Source organism: Arvicanthis niloticus, chromosome 3 (genome assembly GCF_011762505.2).
Source record: "Arvicanthis niloticus isolate mArvNil1 chromosome 3, mArvNil1.pat.X, whole genome shotgun sequence".
Taxonomy (NCBI): Eukaryota; Metazoa; Chordata; class Mammalia; order Rodentia; family Muridae; genus Arvicanthis; species Arvicanthis niloticus.
Window position 1 is genome coordinate 70,076,448 of NC_047660.1, and position 19,606 is coordinate 70,096,053.

The 19,606-nt window shown below is 44.2% G+C and overlaps 1 protein-coding gene across 1 annotated transcript in view; it reads left to right on the plus strand.

Annotated features, from left to right (window-relative positions):
- Atg14 (autophagy related 14) overlaps positions 1-19,358 on the plus strand; it is a 30,764-nt gene extending 11,406 nt beyond the window's left edge. The window contains exons 3-10 of the mRNA XM_034498707.2: positions 840-882; positions 5,351-5,432; positions 9,575-9,812; positions 11,150-11,379; positions 12,900-13,017; positions 14,216-14,306; positions 14,385-14,470; positions 17,079-19,358. Of these exons, the coding sequence (XP_034354598.1) occupies positions 840-882; positions 5,351-5,432; positions 9,575-9,812; positions 11,150-11,379; positions 12,900-13,017; positions 14,216-14,306; positions 14,385-14,470; positions 17,079-17,385 (1,195 nt within the window). The 3' untranslated portion in view covers positions 17,386-19,358. The remainder of the gene's footprint in view (positions 1-839; positions 883-5,350; positions 5,433-9,574; positions 9,813-11,149; positions 11,380-12,899; positions 13,018-14,215; positions 14,307-14,384; positions 14,471-17,078) is intronic.
- The last annotated feature ends 248 nt before the right edge of the window (positions 19,359-19,606 follow it).

Genomic DNA, 19,606 nt, shown 5'->3' on the forward strand with positions numbered 1-19,606 from the left:
AGTCTTTTCTGCAGTAAGCCCAAGTGGTTTGGACAGATGAGTCACTCACTTGGGCCTGCTCACTGGTGGCCAGTGGATCTACAACAGTAAGCTTTATGAGACCTAAGTTAGGGTTCACACAGGTCATTCCCATAGGCCCTCACAGCTTCTTTAGGAATTGGTAAAGGGCAGTGTGTCTTTTGGTAGTCAGTTTAGAGCAGTAAAGTCCAGCTGTCTATATCACAATTCAGTCTCTGTGATAGAATGTTTTAAAAGATGCAGATTCTTGGACTCCTAGCCTCAGAAACTCTGTAGTAAGTCTAGGGTGAGACCCAGGACTGACTTGTTAGTCAGCCCCTTATGACATTCTTACCTTAAATCTAAGTTTAAGAATTTCTATAGAACCTTCTGCCCTAAACTGACCTCGAAGCTCTCCTGTGGTGCTTGGTGGCCTTTAACTCTTACTGAAGCTGCTCTTAGCCAGGGGTGGCAGTATGCATCTATAATCAGAAGGCTGAGTTCAGGACTAACCTGGGCACAAAGCAAGAGCCAGTATTGCAGCCAAAAGAAAAAACAAGGCCTGGAGAGATGGTCTCGCCTTGAAGAGCACCAGCTGGGTTTCATTTCCAGCTTCCACGTGGAAGCTCACAGTAACAACAGTCTGCAACTCCAGCTCCAGGAGATTGACCTGATGCCCTTATCTGGCATTTCCTCAGGTCCATGTACACCCATGGTGCAGTGACATACACATGCAGACAGAACACCATATACATAATAGATAATTTAAAAAAATAGATTTGTATCTTTTGAGCTTTATAAGATTGTCAGTAAGGGTTTCCATCTGTCTCTTTCCCATACAGAGTACTAAAAGCTATGGAAGGAAAGCGGCTAACAGATCAGTTGGTAAGTTCCAAGAAGTATTTAAGCTAATATTCTTCATACATGAGGGTGCATGTTTTTAAGTTGATAGAGCATTATTATTATTATTATTATTATTATTATTATTATTGGTTTTTCGAGACAGGGTTTCTCTGTATAGCCCTGCTGTCCTGGAACTCACTCGGTAGACCAGTCTGGCCTTGAACTCAGAAATCTGCCTGCCTCTGCCTCCCAAGTGCTGGGATTAAAGGCCTGTGCCACCACTGCTCGGCCAAGAAATAATTCTTTAATTTAGTTTTTCACCACATTTGACAGCCTGGTGTTTAAATTTATTTGTAATATGTCCTTCTAAACTTTACATGGAGATATGCCAAATGGAATAGGCAATTAAATTATACAGCCATCATAAAGGATAATTATACAAATCTGCTCTTGGCATACTAATACAGAATCAGTAGAGCATTCGTTTTGTAAAAATTATTCATAATAAAGACATGATTAAATGTAAAATACTAAAGACTCAGCAAGAGCTGTGCATGGGCCTCAAATTCCAGTTCTTGGGAGGGGACTATAAGAGGGTTGGGACTTGGAGTGAGCTGGGCCTACATGAGATTCCAGCTTCAAACAAAAAGAAAAATAATTTAGCAGTGGACTTAATGCAGTTTGAGGTTGTTAGGACCTTTAGAAGCCACAGACAAAAGCATTTTGGCATAGTAAACTAATTTAAAGCTTTGCATATTAAACAGAATTAACCACTAAGCTGGTGAATGAACACAGGTGTGTAAATTAGGGCCTTTTGACCCCTTTCCGTGTCTACAGCGTCAGAGACACTTGACTTGGGGAATAGTCTGTGCTGCTGACAGAGCACTTGCGTGGTCAACAGGTTCCTCCTAAGAAATGAACACAGGACACAGAGACATACAGGTAGCAAACCAGAGTTAGTAAAGGAATGCTCTAGGCTCAGGAGTTGAGAAGAACCCATGGCCTGTGGAGCTACCTGCCTTTGTCTTAGCAAATCTTATAACTATGCCTGGTTAATATGGCAAATCAATTTTAATGGTGTAAAAATGTGGTTAGTATATATGTATCCAAAGGAACTATGTCTGTGATATAATTTTCAATGGAAAAGTAAGATGCTGTCATTCCCTTTGTATGTATATTTTAAATATGCTCTAAATGATATGTGGTGGCCAGGTATTAGCCCTGAAGTATAGCTTGGTGGAGGACTGCATGCTGAGCAGTCATGGGCCACCTGACAAAGAGCTTATCCCTGACAAGGTGAAGGGACTCAATACAATGGTCAACTTTTTTTTGTAGTGTCTAGCAGTAGCATCATGTATAATTTTTATGACAGTTAAATAAACAGTTAAATAAATGACTCATGCTATGAATGTTATAAATAAATAAGATGTTCAGTGAAAACATTTTCTAAAATCTTTATAACATTCTCAGTTTTCTGCAGAATCCTCAGCCTGACTTAGTGATACACCATGGAGAGGCTAAAAGCAGGAGGATCATGAGTTTTAAGGTCAGGCTGGACTATATAATAGCATAGTCCTCACAAGATAAAAATAAGGGCAGATGTATTAAGGTCCTCTAAAGGAACAGAGCTGACAGAAAGAATCTGTATATATGGAGAGAGGAGCATGGCTTACCAGCTGTGGTCCAGCCAGTCTTACAGTGGCTGTCCACCAAAGTCCATGAGGCTGGATGTCTCAGCTGGCCTGTAGTATATGTCAGAATCCTAAAGAAGTAGGCTCTGATGCCACTGAAGGAACACTTCAGGAGCAGGGTAGATAACCTTGGCAGTGACAGTGAGGACAAGCAGGCACGTCTTTCATACAGAGTGCATGAGGTGAGTCCAGATTTAGGATGGGTCTTCAAACCTCAGATGACCTGTGTTAAAGTTGGGTCTTCCTACCTCACTCAAATAATCCAGTTAACCAAATATCCCTCACGTGTATGCCCAGTTGCTTGGGTTTTTCCTAAATTCCGAATGGAGTCAAATTGACAACTAAGAATAGACATCACAAGTCCACCACCCCTTGCCAACTTGATATACAATTATATTTGCTTATGTCACAATTTCCAAATGAAAACAATAACTAGGTCATAATTATACCTAATATGATATAAATATCCCAATACAATTGTAAACACATTGTATATTTTCGGCTAGGTGGCAATCCCTTGGCAGACATTCTTTTAGTATTTCATAATTTAGATATGATAACCATTGATATTATCTCAATTGATGTTACATTACATGATAAAAAAACTGTACAAGTACATTCATACAAAAATATGACAGAAATACCCATGTCAGTTTTAACCCACATTATTGCAGCTGGTCAAGGGGCCTTAACTGGTATTATTACTGTCCTCTACTGCCTGTTCTGTATTTTTTTCACCTTCAGTAAGCATGATAGCACCAAGATAAGACCTAAAGGATTTCCTGCATTCTAGACAGTTCTTTTTTACTTCTGTTGAGGAGAAGCAAATGAGTTTCCCCTTGGGAATCTGGGTCAGTCACCTTGCTACCACTATTCCTTTCACTTAAGTACACCAGAAGCCTGAAGTAGTTAGTGGGAGTCTGAGCTTGCAGATCAAGGGAATGTTTGTGGTGTCTCCTGGCAGGAGTGCTCTCTACTCTGCAACCAAAACTTCTGAGCTAGCTGAACTTAAGGTCATGGGAACAGGAAGCAAAACCTTTCCTAGTGGGTCACCAGGGCTGAGAGTAGAACCATTCCCTTCTCCACCCTGGATTATTGGACTCATGGATCCTGGCTATGGGAGAAATTGTGCCATATATTTTGATTCAAAGCATTATCCTGTCTTTTGAAGAGCCCCGGCCCAGCCCTCCAGGCTGCTATCACCTAAATTGGCACTGTACCTGTGTCTTCAAAAGGCTATTACATCTTTCTATCAGGCCAGCTGATTCAGGATGGAGGGAACATGGTAAGACCAGTGGAGTGTGGGCCAGATGGCTCAGCAGGTAAACGACTGCATGAACATCATGACCTGAGCTCCACTCCCCACTCCTCCTCCCATCCCCATCCCTGAAATCCACAGAACGTGGAAGGAGAGAATCAATGCCAGAGGTGTCCTTTGACCTTCATGAGTACTCCATGCCCCACCTCCACACGCCAATATTTATAGACAAATAAAAATAAATGACAAACCCCTGCCATCTGTTCTGTATCTTGTGTCATGGGACTGCTCATGTAAATGTTAACACTATAAAAACTTTGTTTTAGACTTTTAATTACCTACAATTAGGGAGACAATACAAAATAATTGTGCATTAACTAACATGTTGTCTTAGTAACTTTTCTGTTGCAACAAAACACCACAACCAAGACAACTTATAAAAGAGAGCACTTAAGGTTTCAGAGCATTAAGAGTCCATTATGGGAAGTGAAGGAACAACTGAGAGCTCATATCTTTATCCGTGACCATGAGGGGCAGAGATAGAGAAGGTACTGGGGGTCATTTGAAACTGCCCTCAGTGATAACACCTCCTCCAGCAAGGCCATGCCACCTCATTTTTTCAGAACCATCCACCAACTAGGGACCAAACATCCAAAACAGTCCAAGCCTTCGGGCCATTCTCATTCAAACCACCACACGTGGTCCTATAAGCTTCGATACTTTATTTACTAGGGGAATTGTGCCTGGCTGGACTGTTCCTGGTAATGTAAAGGGACACTTTCATGTTTCATGTAGTTCTCTGAGTCATCTGAATGTGGAACTAGGTTGGTGGTTTTGTAACGATATATACACTCTGAATCTGCTTTGTCCTTGTGGTAGCCACTAGGCACGTTGTTGACCCTATGACATTTGGATAGTATATAGGGAAATGAATCTTTGTGTATTATAATTATTTTATGGTGGGTTTGTAGCTCAGGGTGGCCTTGAAGGCCTTTTTAAAAATTTTTTTTGAAAGATTAATTTATTTTATGTATGAGTACACTGTAGCTGTCTTCAGACACACCAGAAGAGGGCATCAGATCCTATTACAGATGGTTGTGAGCCACTATGTGGTTGCTGGGAATTGAACTCAGGACCTCTGGAAGAGCAGTCAGTGTACTTGCCCACTGAGCCATCTCTCCAGCCAGGCCTTGAAGTCCTGAACTTTGTGTCTCTACCTCCCAAATGCTAAGGTTCTATTTGTACATCCCATATGCAGCATAGCCAGGTTGCTAGGTAGCTAGGTACTGGGTAAGGGAAGTTTAGAAGCACTGTCCTCTGTGCTCTAACCCATGAGAAAGAACTACAGAAGTTTCTTTCTCATTGATTTCTCAGCAGCTACTGTATGGAACCATAAAATACATTCCCTTCTGTAATCTATATAGGTCAACACAGTCATAACAAATGGAGTTACCACAGCTTTTTCTTCACTCCTCCTAAGGTGGACCAGGAAATCAGCAGTAATTCAGGTAGATAATCCCATGAAACTGACATTTGTGACATCTGTTGTTTATTTTTTAAGAGATGGAAAATAATGTCATGCAAGATGAGGATTGAACAGCTGAAGCAAACGATATGTAAAGGAAACGAGGAAATGAAGAAAAGTGAGTAATCCCTTCCCTGCCAGTGGCGTGGGGGTGGTGAGAGGCAAGGCTGCCGTGGGGTTGCTTAGTTTTCTCATGCTGTGAGTACACACCTGACAGAAGCACCTTCTTCAAAGGAGGAAGGGTTTACTTGACTCACAGCTGAACAGTATTAGGGCCCATCAAAGCAGGGAGCTGAGGCAGCAGGAGCTGAGGCAGCAGGTCACCTTGCAGCCACAGTCAGGAGGGAGAGACATGTGCCCGTATGTAGCTTGCTTCCTATTTTTGTTCAGTCAGGGAGTCACACTTAAAGGGGTACCTACCCCCTTCAGTTAACCCAATATAGAAACTCCCTGACAAACATACCCAGAGGTTTATCTCCTGTGGTATGTGATCCTGTCAAGTTGGCATATTGACCATCATAGGGTGACTTTGGAAACTTGACCATGGGTTGCAAATATCAAATCCCTAACTTGAAATGCCTTTAAAGTAGAAGTGTTTTGTATTTCAGATTTCTTTGAATCTTGGAATGTTTGTGTGTATATATGTGCATGTGTGTGTACATGTGTATATTGATATACACAGATATGCTGTTGGGACCTATCTAAAGATGAAATAGTATGTGTTTCAATGTGGAATTAAAATTGTTGCATTTTGTCAGCACTCAATGTCTGGATTTTAAGGCTAAGTCTAGTGGCACACACCTTTAATCGCAGTACTCTGACAGGCCAGCCTGGTTTACACATACAGGACAGCCTTGGCTACATAGTGAGAGCCTGTCTTAAAATGAAAGAAGAAAAACCTCTGGGTTTAGAGCTGTTCAGAATTATGTATTTATTGAAATAGGATCTTGCTCTGTAGCCCAGGTTGGCCAGAAATTTCCAAGCCTCTTCTCATCTGTGCCACCGTACGGCCCCTTAGTCCAGATTATTTTACCAGGGAAGCGGAACTCTGCTCCTTTCCTCTTTCCTGAAGACATTTACACAGGGTTCTCAAGTCATTGCCAGCTCTGTCTAAAGGGAAGGACTGGGAAGGTCTTCACTTCAGTGCTCTGCGTGCCCACAGCTCTTGGCTTGCTCACACACCACCATAACAACCAAGCCCTGGGCTGCATTCGCAGTCTGACTTGGCACTTACTTGTGCTATTCAGTACCATGGCAGGAATGTGAGTGAAACCATGGCTTTTCCCTCTAGTGAATTCACTTCCTAAAACCTGTACTGGTTTCACATTACAGATAAATGCTTTAGATATTATCATAGATGGTAATCAAATTTTATGTTCTCTATGAAACCTTATATCCTTGGACACATTCATTTCTTGAGATTAGTGGTTTAGTTGCCTTTTTTGTTGCTGTGGTAACACACCATACCAAGATAGCTTGTGAAAGAAAACATTTAAGTAAGCTTATGATTCCTGAGGTTAGTGGCCATGATGGTGGAGCAAAGGCGTGGTCGCAGGAACAGCTGAGAGCTCACGTTCCAAGCCATACGCTGGAAGCAGAGAGTTCAGTGGGAATAGCAGGAGCTTTTTAAGCCTTAGAGCCAATCCCTGAGCCTCACCTCCTAGTCCTTCCTAAGCTCTACCAACTGGAGACCTTTCAAACATCTGAGTGTCTGGGGCCATTCTCATTCAAACCACCGTTCGTCTTAAAGTTTAGAGTGACCATCATTATCTCAGGAATCGATGGTTTAGAAGGAGTGACTATGGTGGCATGTGATGGTGTCAGCGCTTCCTTCCATTGAAGGTACTTAGTCTCATGATGTGTGTGTGTGTGTGTGTGTGTGTGTGTGTGATGTTGGATGGGCTGGACATCTGGGGCATCATGGTGTATGTGTGCATATTTGCAGGGAGAAGGGACCCCCGATGTTTGCTTGTACTTTCTAGGGCTTGGGTTCAGCAGCATCAGAAGTTGTTATTTAATACTGGCTCATGGTTTCCCCAACATCCTCCAGTGATACTCAGGCGAGTGTCTCATCCTTTTGAAGCTGCAGAGTATGCTGAACATGTACATGTGTAAAACTTTAATGAGCTCATTCTTACAGGTTCCTAAACTTTAAAACAAAAAGATGGTCACAAAGCGGTGTACCCTGTAGCACATTGTGAGAGCTCGTGACCGTCTGGGAATTCAGGCAGAGAAATCCAGAGTCTACTCTAGACTTACAGCAGCATCACACTGCTGGTGAGAAAAGGTTTTGCATACTCTTGTAGATTTCCAGACTGCTGTCAGCTCAGATACAGGACCTCACTCTGGGCTGCTGTGGATAGTTTGGATGACTGTCTGAGTTGAAAACTGGTGCTTGATAGAGGCTGCCCTCTAGAGCCTCCTCACTGTCTTGCAAGCTGTGTTAAAGGAATTGACAGATTTTAAAAGTGACTCATGAACTCAGCTCACAGATGGAGAGGCGCTACGAGTCATCTTTTCTTGAAGCGTGTTGTTGAAATATACCTGTGTAGTCCAGTGAAGGGCACAGACTGATACTGTAGAGCCCGACTTACACCTTCACAATGCACTGTAATACAGATACATTGAGGGACATGGGTGGTAGGAGAGTTAGTTATGTGCACTTGAAAGCTGGGGTTCATCTGGCTACAGAGTAGAATAGAAGTATCATCAAGGACTTGGATGTGCGCGGGGGAGACACCAGCAGGGGACAAGGGAACCTTGAGTTTCAAAATCATCATGGGTTGTAGATGGGTGACTGAGTACCCTGTCACCAGTGCTGGACAAGATACTGAATTTTAAACTGTCCTGTCTGGCTCAGGACCTCAGCTAGACAGATTCCTGAGTCTTGCCAAGGTTCAGTAAATATGGACATGATGGAGTGTTTAAACTAAGTAAAAGTAAACTTGTATGGGACCAAGTCCTGGGATGGTTTTACCCAGACATCTACATGGAGCTAGCTTGAGAAAGGGGTGTTTTTGAGAGGAGATGGGAAACTAAGAAAGCTCATGCCAGAGCTAACCTGCAAGCTTAAGTCCTCAGAGCCAGTGGCTGTGCCCACAGGTGCTTGTGAGGTGCCTGTCACAGACTTCTTAGGAGGTGGCAAGGCTTCAGAGGGTCTGGAATGAAGGACTAAGTGTTGCAGAAGCCAAAGTCCAGGTTGTGAGAGACAGGTCTGGGGAGCATTTATGGGCTGAGCGTTTCTAATAAGAAACATCTGGAAATTGGGAAAATAGGAGCAAATCCGGCACATTCCCAGATGGATGGTGTTTGAACGACAGTGTGGTGGTGGGTGTTTGCAGGATAGGAGCGACTTTAGTGTTGATTCATCCAGTCCTAACATTGAGTGGGCCCATCTGAGAAGCTCTCGAGTGTGGAGGCACTGAACATAGCCAGGGGAAAAGGGATCTGTGGCTATGCCTATTTGGAGGCTCACAAGTTTGGTCTGTGTTTGACAACTGCCAGGCATTATCTGTAATTTCTAGACTGTGCAAGAGCCACGTAGGGTGACGTGCACCTGTAATGCCATGCCATGCCAGCATTCAGCAGGTTGAGGCAAGAGGATCGTGTACACATTCTCTCTCTCTCTCTCTCTCTCTCTCTCTCTCTCTCTCTCTCTCTCTCTCTCTCTCTTCAGCAGGTTGAGGCAAGAGGATCGTGTACACATTCTCTCTCTCTCTCTCTCTCTCTCTCTCTCTCTCTCTCTCTCTCTCTCACACACACACACACACACACACACACACAGACATTCTCTCTCCCTTTCCCTCTCCTTCTCCCTCTCCCTTTCCCTGTCCCCCTCCCCTCCCCCTCATGGGGCGTGCAGAAAGGGGCAGTGGGTAGGTTGGAGTTGAGCCACCTAGAGATGGGTGGCACTTAAGTGAGATGTAATCAGAAGCAACAGTGGACATGGAGAGAAAGGCTTGAATCAACTGTAGATCAGCCAATGGAACCAATGTAAGATGACTGTTGGGGCCGCACACAGGTCCAGAGGAAGTGGTTCCTAGGTATGTGTCTTAGAGTTCACTGTGTTTTTGTGACTCAAATGAAGCTTAACTTGAGTATAGTGACCCCAGCAAACCTCAGACTCCATGACCCAAGGAATCTCTCTAGGAAGGCCCTAGTGAAGTTTCTCTAAGTGCACACCAGTGAGCGTGGGGGGAAGCGGTGCTGTGAGGTGCCTGCAGTTCAGAGCTGTTCAGAGTCTTGTGGCTTGCTGCATAGATTCTGAAGGCCTCCTCAAGAACAGGGAAAAGAACCAGAAGCTTTACAACCGAGCACAGCGGCACCAAGAGAAAAAGGAGAAGATTCAGCGGCACAACCGCAAGCTTGGGGACCTGGTGGAGAAGAAAACCATTGACTTGAAGAGTCACTATGAGCGGTTGGCGCATCTTCGAAGGTCGCATATCCTAGAGCTCACCTCCATCATCTTCCCAATTGACGAAGTGAAGACTTCTGGGAGGTACAGTAAGGCGGCTTTGGCATGGGGTTGGTGCTGAGCATTGTTTCCTCAGTATGTCAGCACTTAATTTACTGACTTGGTTGAGGGTCAGTTGGTTTTCCTGATAATGAAACTCGATTCTTGTCTTCCTCAGCTAACAGTAAATAGAAGCTGGAGAGACAGCCAGGACAAGGGCTGGGTGGGTCATCTTATGTTCTGTCACAAAGCTTCCAGGTTACGACCTGGCTCACACTCCAAGGGAAAGACCATCCTGGGCATTTATTAGTTGTGTGCATGTGAGACACACTGTTGAACCCACAAACCTGATTTCCTTGTCTGTTAAGTGGAGGCTGAAATCACCTGCATTACTGAGTGTGAACTAGTACGTAGATAAGGCCCAGACTTAGCCTTTTTTAGAGTGGCTGTTTAATCTGTCAGTGCTAGTAGAAAGTCTAGATACAGAGTTGGTAAGTATTTTGGATCAGTGGAGAAAAGTTAAATTACTACCAGTTGGCATAGAGACAACTGGTCAGACCTTTGAGAGAGAGAAGCTAGTACTGCAGAAGAAGCCTTGTGCTAACATTACATCCTGATGGATCAGCAGGCACCCAATCACAGCGTGTGGTTCTGGATTTGCATCTAACACCACAAAAGAGGATCTTAACAGTGCTCCTATGGCTACAGGGTTGGGTCTGTAGATGAGTTTGTAGTACTATGGTGTAAATGACCTAATTTCTGTACCATGGTAGCTGGGTGTGATGGCACATACCTATAACCTTGGTTCTAAGGTTGCTGAATCAGGAGGACCAGGAATTCAAGACCAGCCTCTATTACACAGCAAATTCAAGGCCAGCCTGGGATACATGAGCCCCCATTTTACAGACTGATTCTTTTATTGTGTTTTATTTTGCTTTGGGTTTCAGATTTTGCTTTGGGTTTCAGTATGAGGATTGGAGCTAGGCCTCCTGATTTTTATCATTGCATTTTCCCAAGTTGGTAATTGAGTGAAACTTTAAGACTCTTGCAACTTTTTTATAAGGTTGAAATTTTTTTAACCAAGAAAACATGGACCCATGTAATTGTGTCGGAAATAATGACTTGTGGTCAACAGTAGGCCATGCAGTTCCACGATGCTGTGCCATGTAGTGAGAGGTTGGTATTTACCTGAGTGTACTCTGCTGTTGACATGGGACCGCTCTTGCTGACTGTGTTTCTGAGGATTGCACACACATGTGTATTGCTGGACAAGACATGAAGAAAGCCTCACCTTCTATGCTTGTCCTAGCTTGTGATTTTTTTTCTTAGATGTATTAGATGTATACTGTGGTTGTGGTATAATTTTTGTTGTTTGTTTGCAGAGACCCTGCAGACGTGTCTTCAGAGACTGATAGTGCCATGACCTCCAGCATGGTAAGCAAGCTTGCTGAGGCCCGGAGGACAACTTACCTCTCTGGAAGATGGGTCTGTGATGACCACAATGGCGACACCAGCATTAGCATCACAGGCCCTTGGATCAGCCTACCAAACAACGGGGACTACTCTGCTTACTATAATTGGGTAGAAGAGAAGAAAACAGCCCAAGGACCTGGTAAGAAGTAAAAGTCTTCTTTGAAGATGTATTTGTTTGTGTACATATTTTGTGAGATAAACTTTACATGCCAGAGGGAACAGTTGAATTTAGTGTGTGCCCAACGTTTGGCAAGCATGAGCTCTGTTCATCTCAAACCTTGTCCTGAGCCCAGAGAAAGCCCGGTGTTCTGAAGGTGTCCCACTGTCCCTTTTCCTCTTCCCCAGCTCTAGGAGGCAGTGTGCTTTCTAGTGATAGTGAGGTCATGCAGTGTGTTATTTTTGTATCTGCTTTGTTTGATTACTCTTTATGGCTAAGTACTAGCCCATTGTATGGATAGACCACATTTTACATTCATCACTTGGTGACTGATGATTTCTCACTTCTGGGTTAGTATTAATTCATAGAGAAAGACAAAAAAGAATTCTGGTTACATGTGACTGTTATCCCAGCATTTGGAAGGCTGAGTCATAAGGATTGTCCAGAGTTCAAAGCCAGCTTGAGCTATAGAGCCAAGCCTTACCTTATCTCTTATGTCAGAAAGAAGGGAGGAGAAAAAACTCATGTTTGTAGAGTTCATCTTGCAATTTGACTGTTGGCTTTAGTTTGCAGCTTCACACTATTGGAGTACTAAATGGAAGTTGAAGTGCCCCTGCAGTTTGTCTTCTCTGGAGAAGGATGCTTCCTTTAGTCATTCAGCATATATTTCTGACACTGTCACCACACAGAGTTATCATTTGGCACATATTTAGTGAGAGTGCGCTTTGTGCCATGGACAGTGCTAGGTGCTGATGATAATAGGTTGCCCGAGAAAGGTGGGTAACCTTTTGTCCTTCCTTGGAGAGATGGCTTGTGTTCTGGTTTCATTTCTGTTACAAATTACCCAGAAAAAAAAAAAAAAAAGCAGCTTTGTGGAGAAAGGGTTTATTTTAGCTTGCACTTCCAGGTTACAGTCCATCCTTGGGAACACGTGAAGGAATGAATTGAGCTCACTTTCTGTGCTCTTACACAGTCCACAGGATGCTCACAGTGGCGAGGTCTTCCCATGGAAGACATAAGACAAATCCACAGACATGTCCACAGGCTAACTTGCTCTAGGCTCTTCCCACTGATCCTTTCTCCTGGAACTCGGCTGTGTTAAGTTGGTTTTGAAATCTAACCATCCCAGGTTGTGAAAAAGTAGCCAAGGGACTGTCTTGAGTTGGCGCTGAAAGAACATCCAGCAAATTTGGGATAGGCAAAGGTACAGAGGAAGTGCTGACCCTTCCATCTTGAGAAATGGTCTTATGTAGTTCAGGCTGGCCTCCTACCCAAGCCTCCCAGTGTTGGTATTAACAGGTATGAGCCACCACATGGGCTAAGTTGGTCATTAATCATTTAGGTGATACATTGCCAGGTCCAGTCAGTCTAGACCTTTATTATGCTTAGCTTATTTCAGACTGTTTGTGTCTGACCATGGAGTAAGAGTGAAGCCTAGTTATCAGTAATGTAATTCTAAAACTACAAGTGAAAAACTACACGACTTCTGTGTGCACTCTCAGACATGGAGCATAACAACCCTGCCTACACTATCAGCGCTGCGCTGGGCTACGCCACACAGCTGGTCAACATTGTGTCTCACATACTGGACATCAATCTTCCCAAAAAGCTGTGCAACAGGTAAGTCAATACGGTGGCAATGCTGTCTGTCATTGTCGTCCATCTCTGTCTTCCTGGCCTGCCCTTTCACTAGCTGAGAGAAAAGGCAGTGTAAGCCTGAGAATGTTTGACTACAGCGTAAGGCTGGTTCTGAGGGTGACCCTGGACTCATACGGTCACAAACGGGATCAGAAGAGCCCACAGACTCTGATTCTTGGGCAAGTAACTGAAGGAGGGATCAGGTTGTACAAGGAAGGCGTTGCCAGTCTCCACACATGGGAGCTGAGGAATTGTATCAGTGGGGTGTAGAGGAGGGTTGTTTGGTTCTTATGAAAACCTAGTTTTAAATGTTTAAGGACACAGTCTACCCAGCTCACATTAAGGGCGCCCACCCTCCAGTTACCCTTGCATCTCTAACACATCTCTTGTCACTGGCCTGTAGCAGCCTATACTTGTGTTTTGCTTTTTTTGTTTTGTTTTGTTTGCTTTTGTATTAAAGCAGGGTCTCATCATATAGCCCAGAGGGTCTCAGGATCCTCCTGCCTCCGTATCTAGTAGTTGCTGGGCTTTTAGGCATGTGCTCAAGTAATTAACACCCAGAACTTCAGATTTACTGTGAGAAGGGCTGTGAAGATCATTGAAAGCAGGAGGTGCATGTTTTCCTCTTTTTTTTTTTTTTTTTTTTTTATATGTACTGGGGATTGAACCCAGATGGGCAAATTCTCTTCCTACAAGCTGTATCTGCAGCCCAGGGTATAAAGTAGGAAGGGGACAAGCCATGGATAGGGACAGTAAGGAAGAAGACTATAAACAGAGAAGGTACAGAGTCCTGGAGGCAAGGGGCAGGAGAGGGGCACACACAGGCTTCCTGGAGTCTACAGCTGTCCCTCCCAAGGAGTGGGTGGAGGTTGGTCTCGTATTGATGCTTCAGAAAGTGCACTCCCATAGCAATCCCATGGCATTTCCTGTTGGTGTGGCATGAGCTCCAGAGACAGAGTTGCTCAGTCAGTGAGGTAATGCATTTGCAGTTTCTGTAGATGGATAGAACAGCTCCCCGAGAAAGCCTAGGAAGGGAGGGTCTGCTTCAGGCAGTTTACTAAGAAGGAAGTATGTGCTGTGTTGATACTGAATTGTAGTTCAGACATATCCTTCAGAAGGAACATTTTGACAGGAACCTTCCTCAGACAGCAATCTTAGAAGCTATGTGCTTGTCTTACAGTGAGTTCTGTGGAGAAAACCTCAGCAAACAGAAGCTGACCCGCGCAGTGAGGAAACTGAATGCAAACATCCTTTACCTTTGTTCTTCTCAGGTACCAGCGCTGTGCTTTGAACTCATTTTTAATTTGCTGTCTATTTGAAAGTATTAATTGAGCCTTTGCCTTTTTTAGCATGTTAATTTAGATCAGTTGCAACCACTGCACACACTGAGGAACCTCATGCATCTGGTGAGCCCGCACTCTGAGCACCTAGGCAGGTAAGTTGGACATGCGGCTTTTCCCTAAGTGTTGTTTCTATGTGATTGCTTTTCAGTCGTGCTCACTGGCATACTAGCCAGTGTTCCGCAAGTCCCCCATTCTGTGGGAAGGACGAAAGTTGTACAGTACTGTGTGTGAGGAAACAGCTGGTCATGTGTGGGCTTCTGCAGTCCCTTTGTAGTCATTCTGACAGAAAGTTGCAATGGAGTACATTAGCATGTGATGTGTCCTAGCCACCTTGTCTTCTCTTGAAGCTCACTTGTTTCTTTTCTAACCTGCCCCTGGAAGCCATGCTGTCTCTTGGACATTTTCTTTTGTGCTTGCATATACTGTGTCTATGGATTTCTTTTCATCACCAGGTCAGTTTGGTCACCATTTGTTAGAGTTTGTACAGTGAGCTGGCTCAATTTATCGGCTTAAAAGCAGAAATCAGTAACAAGAAATACTGCTCTGGCCGGGCGGTGGTGGCGCACGCCTTTAATCCTAGCTCTCAGGAGATAGAAGCAGGTGGTTCTCTGAGTTCGAGGCCAGCCTGGTCTACAGAGTGAGCTCCATGACAGCCAGGGCTACACAGAGAGACCTTGTCTCGAAAAACAAAAACAACAACAAAAAAAGAAATACCGCTCTGCTCCATGTCTGCTCTAGGTGACTTCTTAGTCACTAGACCCCAAAGAGCACAAACTAGGAGAGGCTCCTCTTTGGTACCCTGCTCTAGGCGTTACCCATTGTCCTTGCTTTCATCAGCAGAGGCACATTTTTGTAGAGATGGGACATACCTGATGTGTATAGAGAAAATGGACTTTGATTAGGTGTTTTTTGCTCACTCTGTAGGCTAATGTAAGCACTCTTGTTGGTGTTTGTTTCTATGGTATATTAAATGAGTTTTCAAGCTGGCTGAGGTGGCAAATGCCTGTAATCTGGCCACTCAGGAAGCTGACGCAAGAGGACCACAAATTAAGGCTAGCCTGTGCAACTTAGTAGGCTCCTGCCTTCAGAGGGCAGGAGTGTGGCTGGGCAGTAAACATGAGCCTAGCGTGTGCAACACTTAAATGTATTTGTTGCTTTGTTTGCATTTTTGGACTCATCATATTTTCAAGTCCCAAGTTGGGGAGCATCTGTAGACAGAAACCAGCGAGGTGTCCCATGGCATGTAGTTCTAGAATGGCCTTTTAGTTCTGGATAAGGAGTAGAGTAGATGAAGCAGCTCTGAGGCCTGAAATCTGTCATTATTCTCTCAGCTAAGACAAGACCAGTGAGAACCGCAGCAGATGTGCAGACAAACTGATTCCAAGGACAGAGGGAGAATAAGAAGGGCAAGCCCCTTCTCAAACTGTGTATATAAAGTTAATGTAAGATTAAATTTGGGTGGAGGTCAGCGAGATGGCTTAGGTAAAGAAACTTGCCACCACGCCTGATGACCTTAGTTCTCCCTGCCGCACGTGGTGGAAGGAAGGAGAGACATGACTCCCACAAATTGTTGTATTACTTCCACATGCTTGCTGTTGCTTTCCCACCTCCAATAACACAAACAAACAGGCACACCAAGTTTTGTTTAATCTCAATATTTAGGAAACCTAGGCAAAAGAATTGTGACTTTAAGGCCAGCCTGGGGCCATTTAGTAAGCTCTTATCTCAAGTACTACACCCTATATTTTTTATACTTATAGACCCTTCTATATTAGTATATAAATAGCATGCAGAATACTATATACTATAGAAAAGAGAACTGAGTCTTGAAGCAGATAATGTTTCAGCTGAGTTAGATGATCATGGTCTACAGTGTTTCACTAGTTGGCATTCAAGGGAAGGAAAAGTTGTCCTCATACCATATCCTATATATAAAAACAAGTTCCACATATAAAAGATCCTGTTTAAAATAATATAGAAAAGACCTAATAGAAAAGACCATTTTATACTCATAGGGTGGGGAAGGAAATTTTAACCAAGCCCTAACCTCACAACTGTGTAAAACAGAGGAGGCACACATTACTGTGAGGGGACTAATTCTCTAGTAAGAAAGGCCTCGCGCCTTACAGAGACAACAGTAAACAGTTTGGCAGCATCTACAGTAGAGAGAAAATAAAAATCTAGAGTCAGTCTTTCGGTCAGTAATGGAAATGAAACCTAGTAAAAAGATAGACAAGGGAGTCAGATTGCTCAATCATAAATACGTGGGCGAAGGGATGGCTCAGTGGGCTGAGGGGCTCTCCATGCAAGCACGGGACTCAAGTTCAGTTCCAGAGCCCATGGAAAGAGCCAGGTGAATGAGGTGGGACACATGTGTAGTAAAATGGGAGGCCCAGACAGGACAATCACTCATCTTGCCTGTTGTATACAAGTTCTAAAAAAAAAAAAAAAAAAGTAGGTGATATTCACTCCTGAAAGCTGTCCTGCAGCCTCCACATGCATGCCTGTTCCCTTCTGCTTGCTGTCACGCACGCGTGCGCATACAGACACACACACACACACACACACACTAGAGGGGGTGGGGTGGGGGATGCAGCAAGGTGAGTCTCTTTCCTCTCCCATATCCAATAATGCCAAACTCAAAGGATTGTGGGGCAGGAGAATGGTGGTGTCTTATGCAGCCCCTCTGTCTGCACACAGGTCAGGACCCTTTGAAGTGCGAGCAGACCTCGAGGAGTCCATGGAATTTGTGGACCCTGGAGTTGCTGGAGAATCAGATGTGAGTGGAGATGAGCGTATAAGCGATGAGGAAACTGACCTGGGCACAGACTGGGAGAACCTGCCAAGCCCCCGATTCTGTGACATCCCTTCCCAGCCGGTGGAAGTATCCCAGAGCCAGAGCACCCAGGTGTCCCCACCCATAGCCAGCAGCAGCGCTGGTGGGATGATCTCCTCCGCTGCGGCCTCGGTGACCTCTTGGTTCAAAGCTTACACTGGACACCGCTAACGAGTCGGGATCAAAAATGCTGATTTTGTGTCTCGGAATCTTTGCCACTGCACTCTCATAACCTTGTCTGTGTAGTCACGACAGCGCTTGGAAGCTGTCGGCAGGACAAGATTAGTACTAGGGTCTGAGCCTGGGGCCTCCTGAGCCCAGGTCCTCAGGATGCTGGTTCTTGGGTGCCGAGTCTTCCTGACACTAAGTTCTAGGCTTTGGTCAGATCACAAGGAAGCATTTCTTGGTGATGAGGAATGAAAGACAAAGGCTCAGTTTGTTTTTCTGTCATCCTCTCAAGAGACCAGCCAGCAGGCCAGCAGCAGTTTTGGCCTCATCAGGGAGAGGTGGTTGTCTGGGGAGGGAGGAAAGGAAAGCTTATTGCTGTCAGTCATTGTGTGTCACATTCCTGATTTCCTACTACACACCAAAGAAACTGAGGTCTTTATTTCTGTGGACCCATGTCTGCAAATGGGGGAATCTGCTGGGATGTTCAGATGTCTAAACAGTTCTCTTGTATTCTGAAGGGAAATAAGTCATTGGAGTTCTCTGTACTACACTCACTTTAAAACAGGACGTTTCCCTTCCTTTATCATTCCCTGGGTGAGCTAAAAGCTACCTGAGCATTGGTTGAACACTTGATTAAGTGGTCACTCGCTTGCTGTCCTGTTTCTTCCTTGGTGGTGGTGGTAGGGTTAACTAATAGCAGGTGTTTCCAGGAAACTCTTCCTGCTTGTCCCTGGGGTCTCCAGTGCTCTGAAGACAGCACCTTGTGCAGAGCGTGGTACCCAGCAGCTGTCCCAGGAAGTGGTCAGCTATCAAGGGATTTCCCCAGAGGCCATTCTAATGACAATCTTATAGAAAGCTATAATAAGAGAGGCATTATGTTCAACTCGTAAGTAGTTCTTTTTTATTTTTAGTATCTTCAAAAAGGAAGTTCTATGTTAACAGACTTAAGCAATCCTGTGAGGAAGCAACCCCTGCCCCCCAGGCCTTGTCACTATATCTTCCTGTTGTGACTGGTGTGATGGTACTTCAGCAGTCTGCCATGCCCTAGCTTCTGTTTACTCATATTATGGTTGGTACTTTGTCTTCAGATTGAGGTGCTATGGAACTTTTGCTGTTGGTAGAATTGTCAAAGGGAATTCATCCTACCCAGGACCCGCAGTGTTCCCTAGCTCTAGATATTCCAGTTGTGAGGAGACGGCTAGAGTCTGTTATGTGCTCAGCTCTGCAACTGCTGGGCCTGTGTTTTACCACCTATTTCTAGAACTTACAGACTGAGTGTGCTGGAAGGAACAAACCCTCTGAGAAAGAAACCACGAGCCTGGGAGGAAGCTACAGAAGTGCAGAGGGGTCACCAACTCATGCCTTCAGCAGTTTAACTGCACATGCAGGATGTACAGGGCTGGACGGGGCTTTGTTTTATTTGGTATCGATGAGAGGCACTTTTGTCACTTTGCATCACAGTAAGTGATCCAGCACGGACTGCCTAGGCTGCTCAAGTGCTTGGGGTTTTATTATTTTGCACTGGATCCACCTGTTGTAAATAGTCTTAAATACACATTTCAACCACTGTTTGGTTTTCCATACTCTTTGCTGCTCATTAAAACCTCTTGTGTAGGTGCCAGAACCATACACAAATAGCTTTCTGAAGAAAAAAAAATGAAGCTGATATTTTTTTTTTAAACCAAAAGCCATAGAAGTTGATCATGTTTTCCATTTTAAAATGATTTATTGGAACAAAGTAATACTAATAGACACTCAGAGGCAACACACAGGCTGCTTTACATGGTCTTACCTAGAAACAAGAAATGTAACTTACCATGGTATGGGGATCAGCATTGGACGGGGTTCGGGTGTGCGTTGGGAAAGAGCTGCAATGGCAGAACCCACTTGCTGCGACTGAAACTTGTAAGTCAGGTTGATCATACAGATGTTTTCTAAACGTTTGTTGTATTACTGCAATAAATCCTTTAACAGCACTTTGCTATGTGTGCTTTTCCCAGCTCCTATTTACTTCTGCTGCTACATTGATGGTTAGTACCAAGAGTGCAAGCTAACCCTGGAGTACTTCATTTAAATTAAAGAATAATTTTTAAAGAATTTTTTGCTAGGTAAGAAAATTGTTTTTAAAACGACTGGTTATTGGCTTTAATGATGACAGCTCATCTTTGGCAAACAAAATAGTTGCTTATCAGTTGTGAGTTCCATTCTCTAGAAGGCAGGTTGT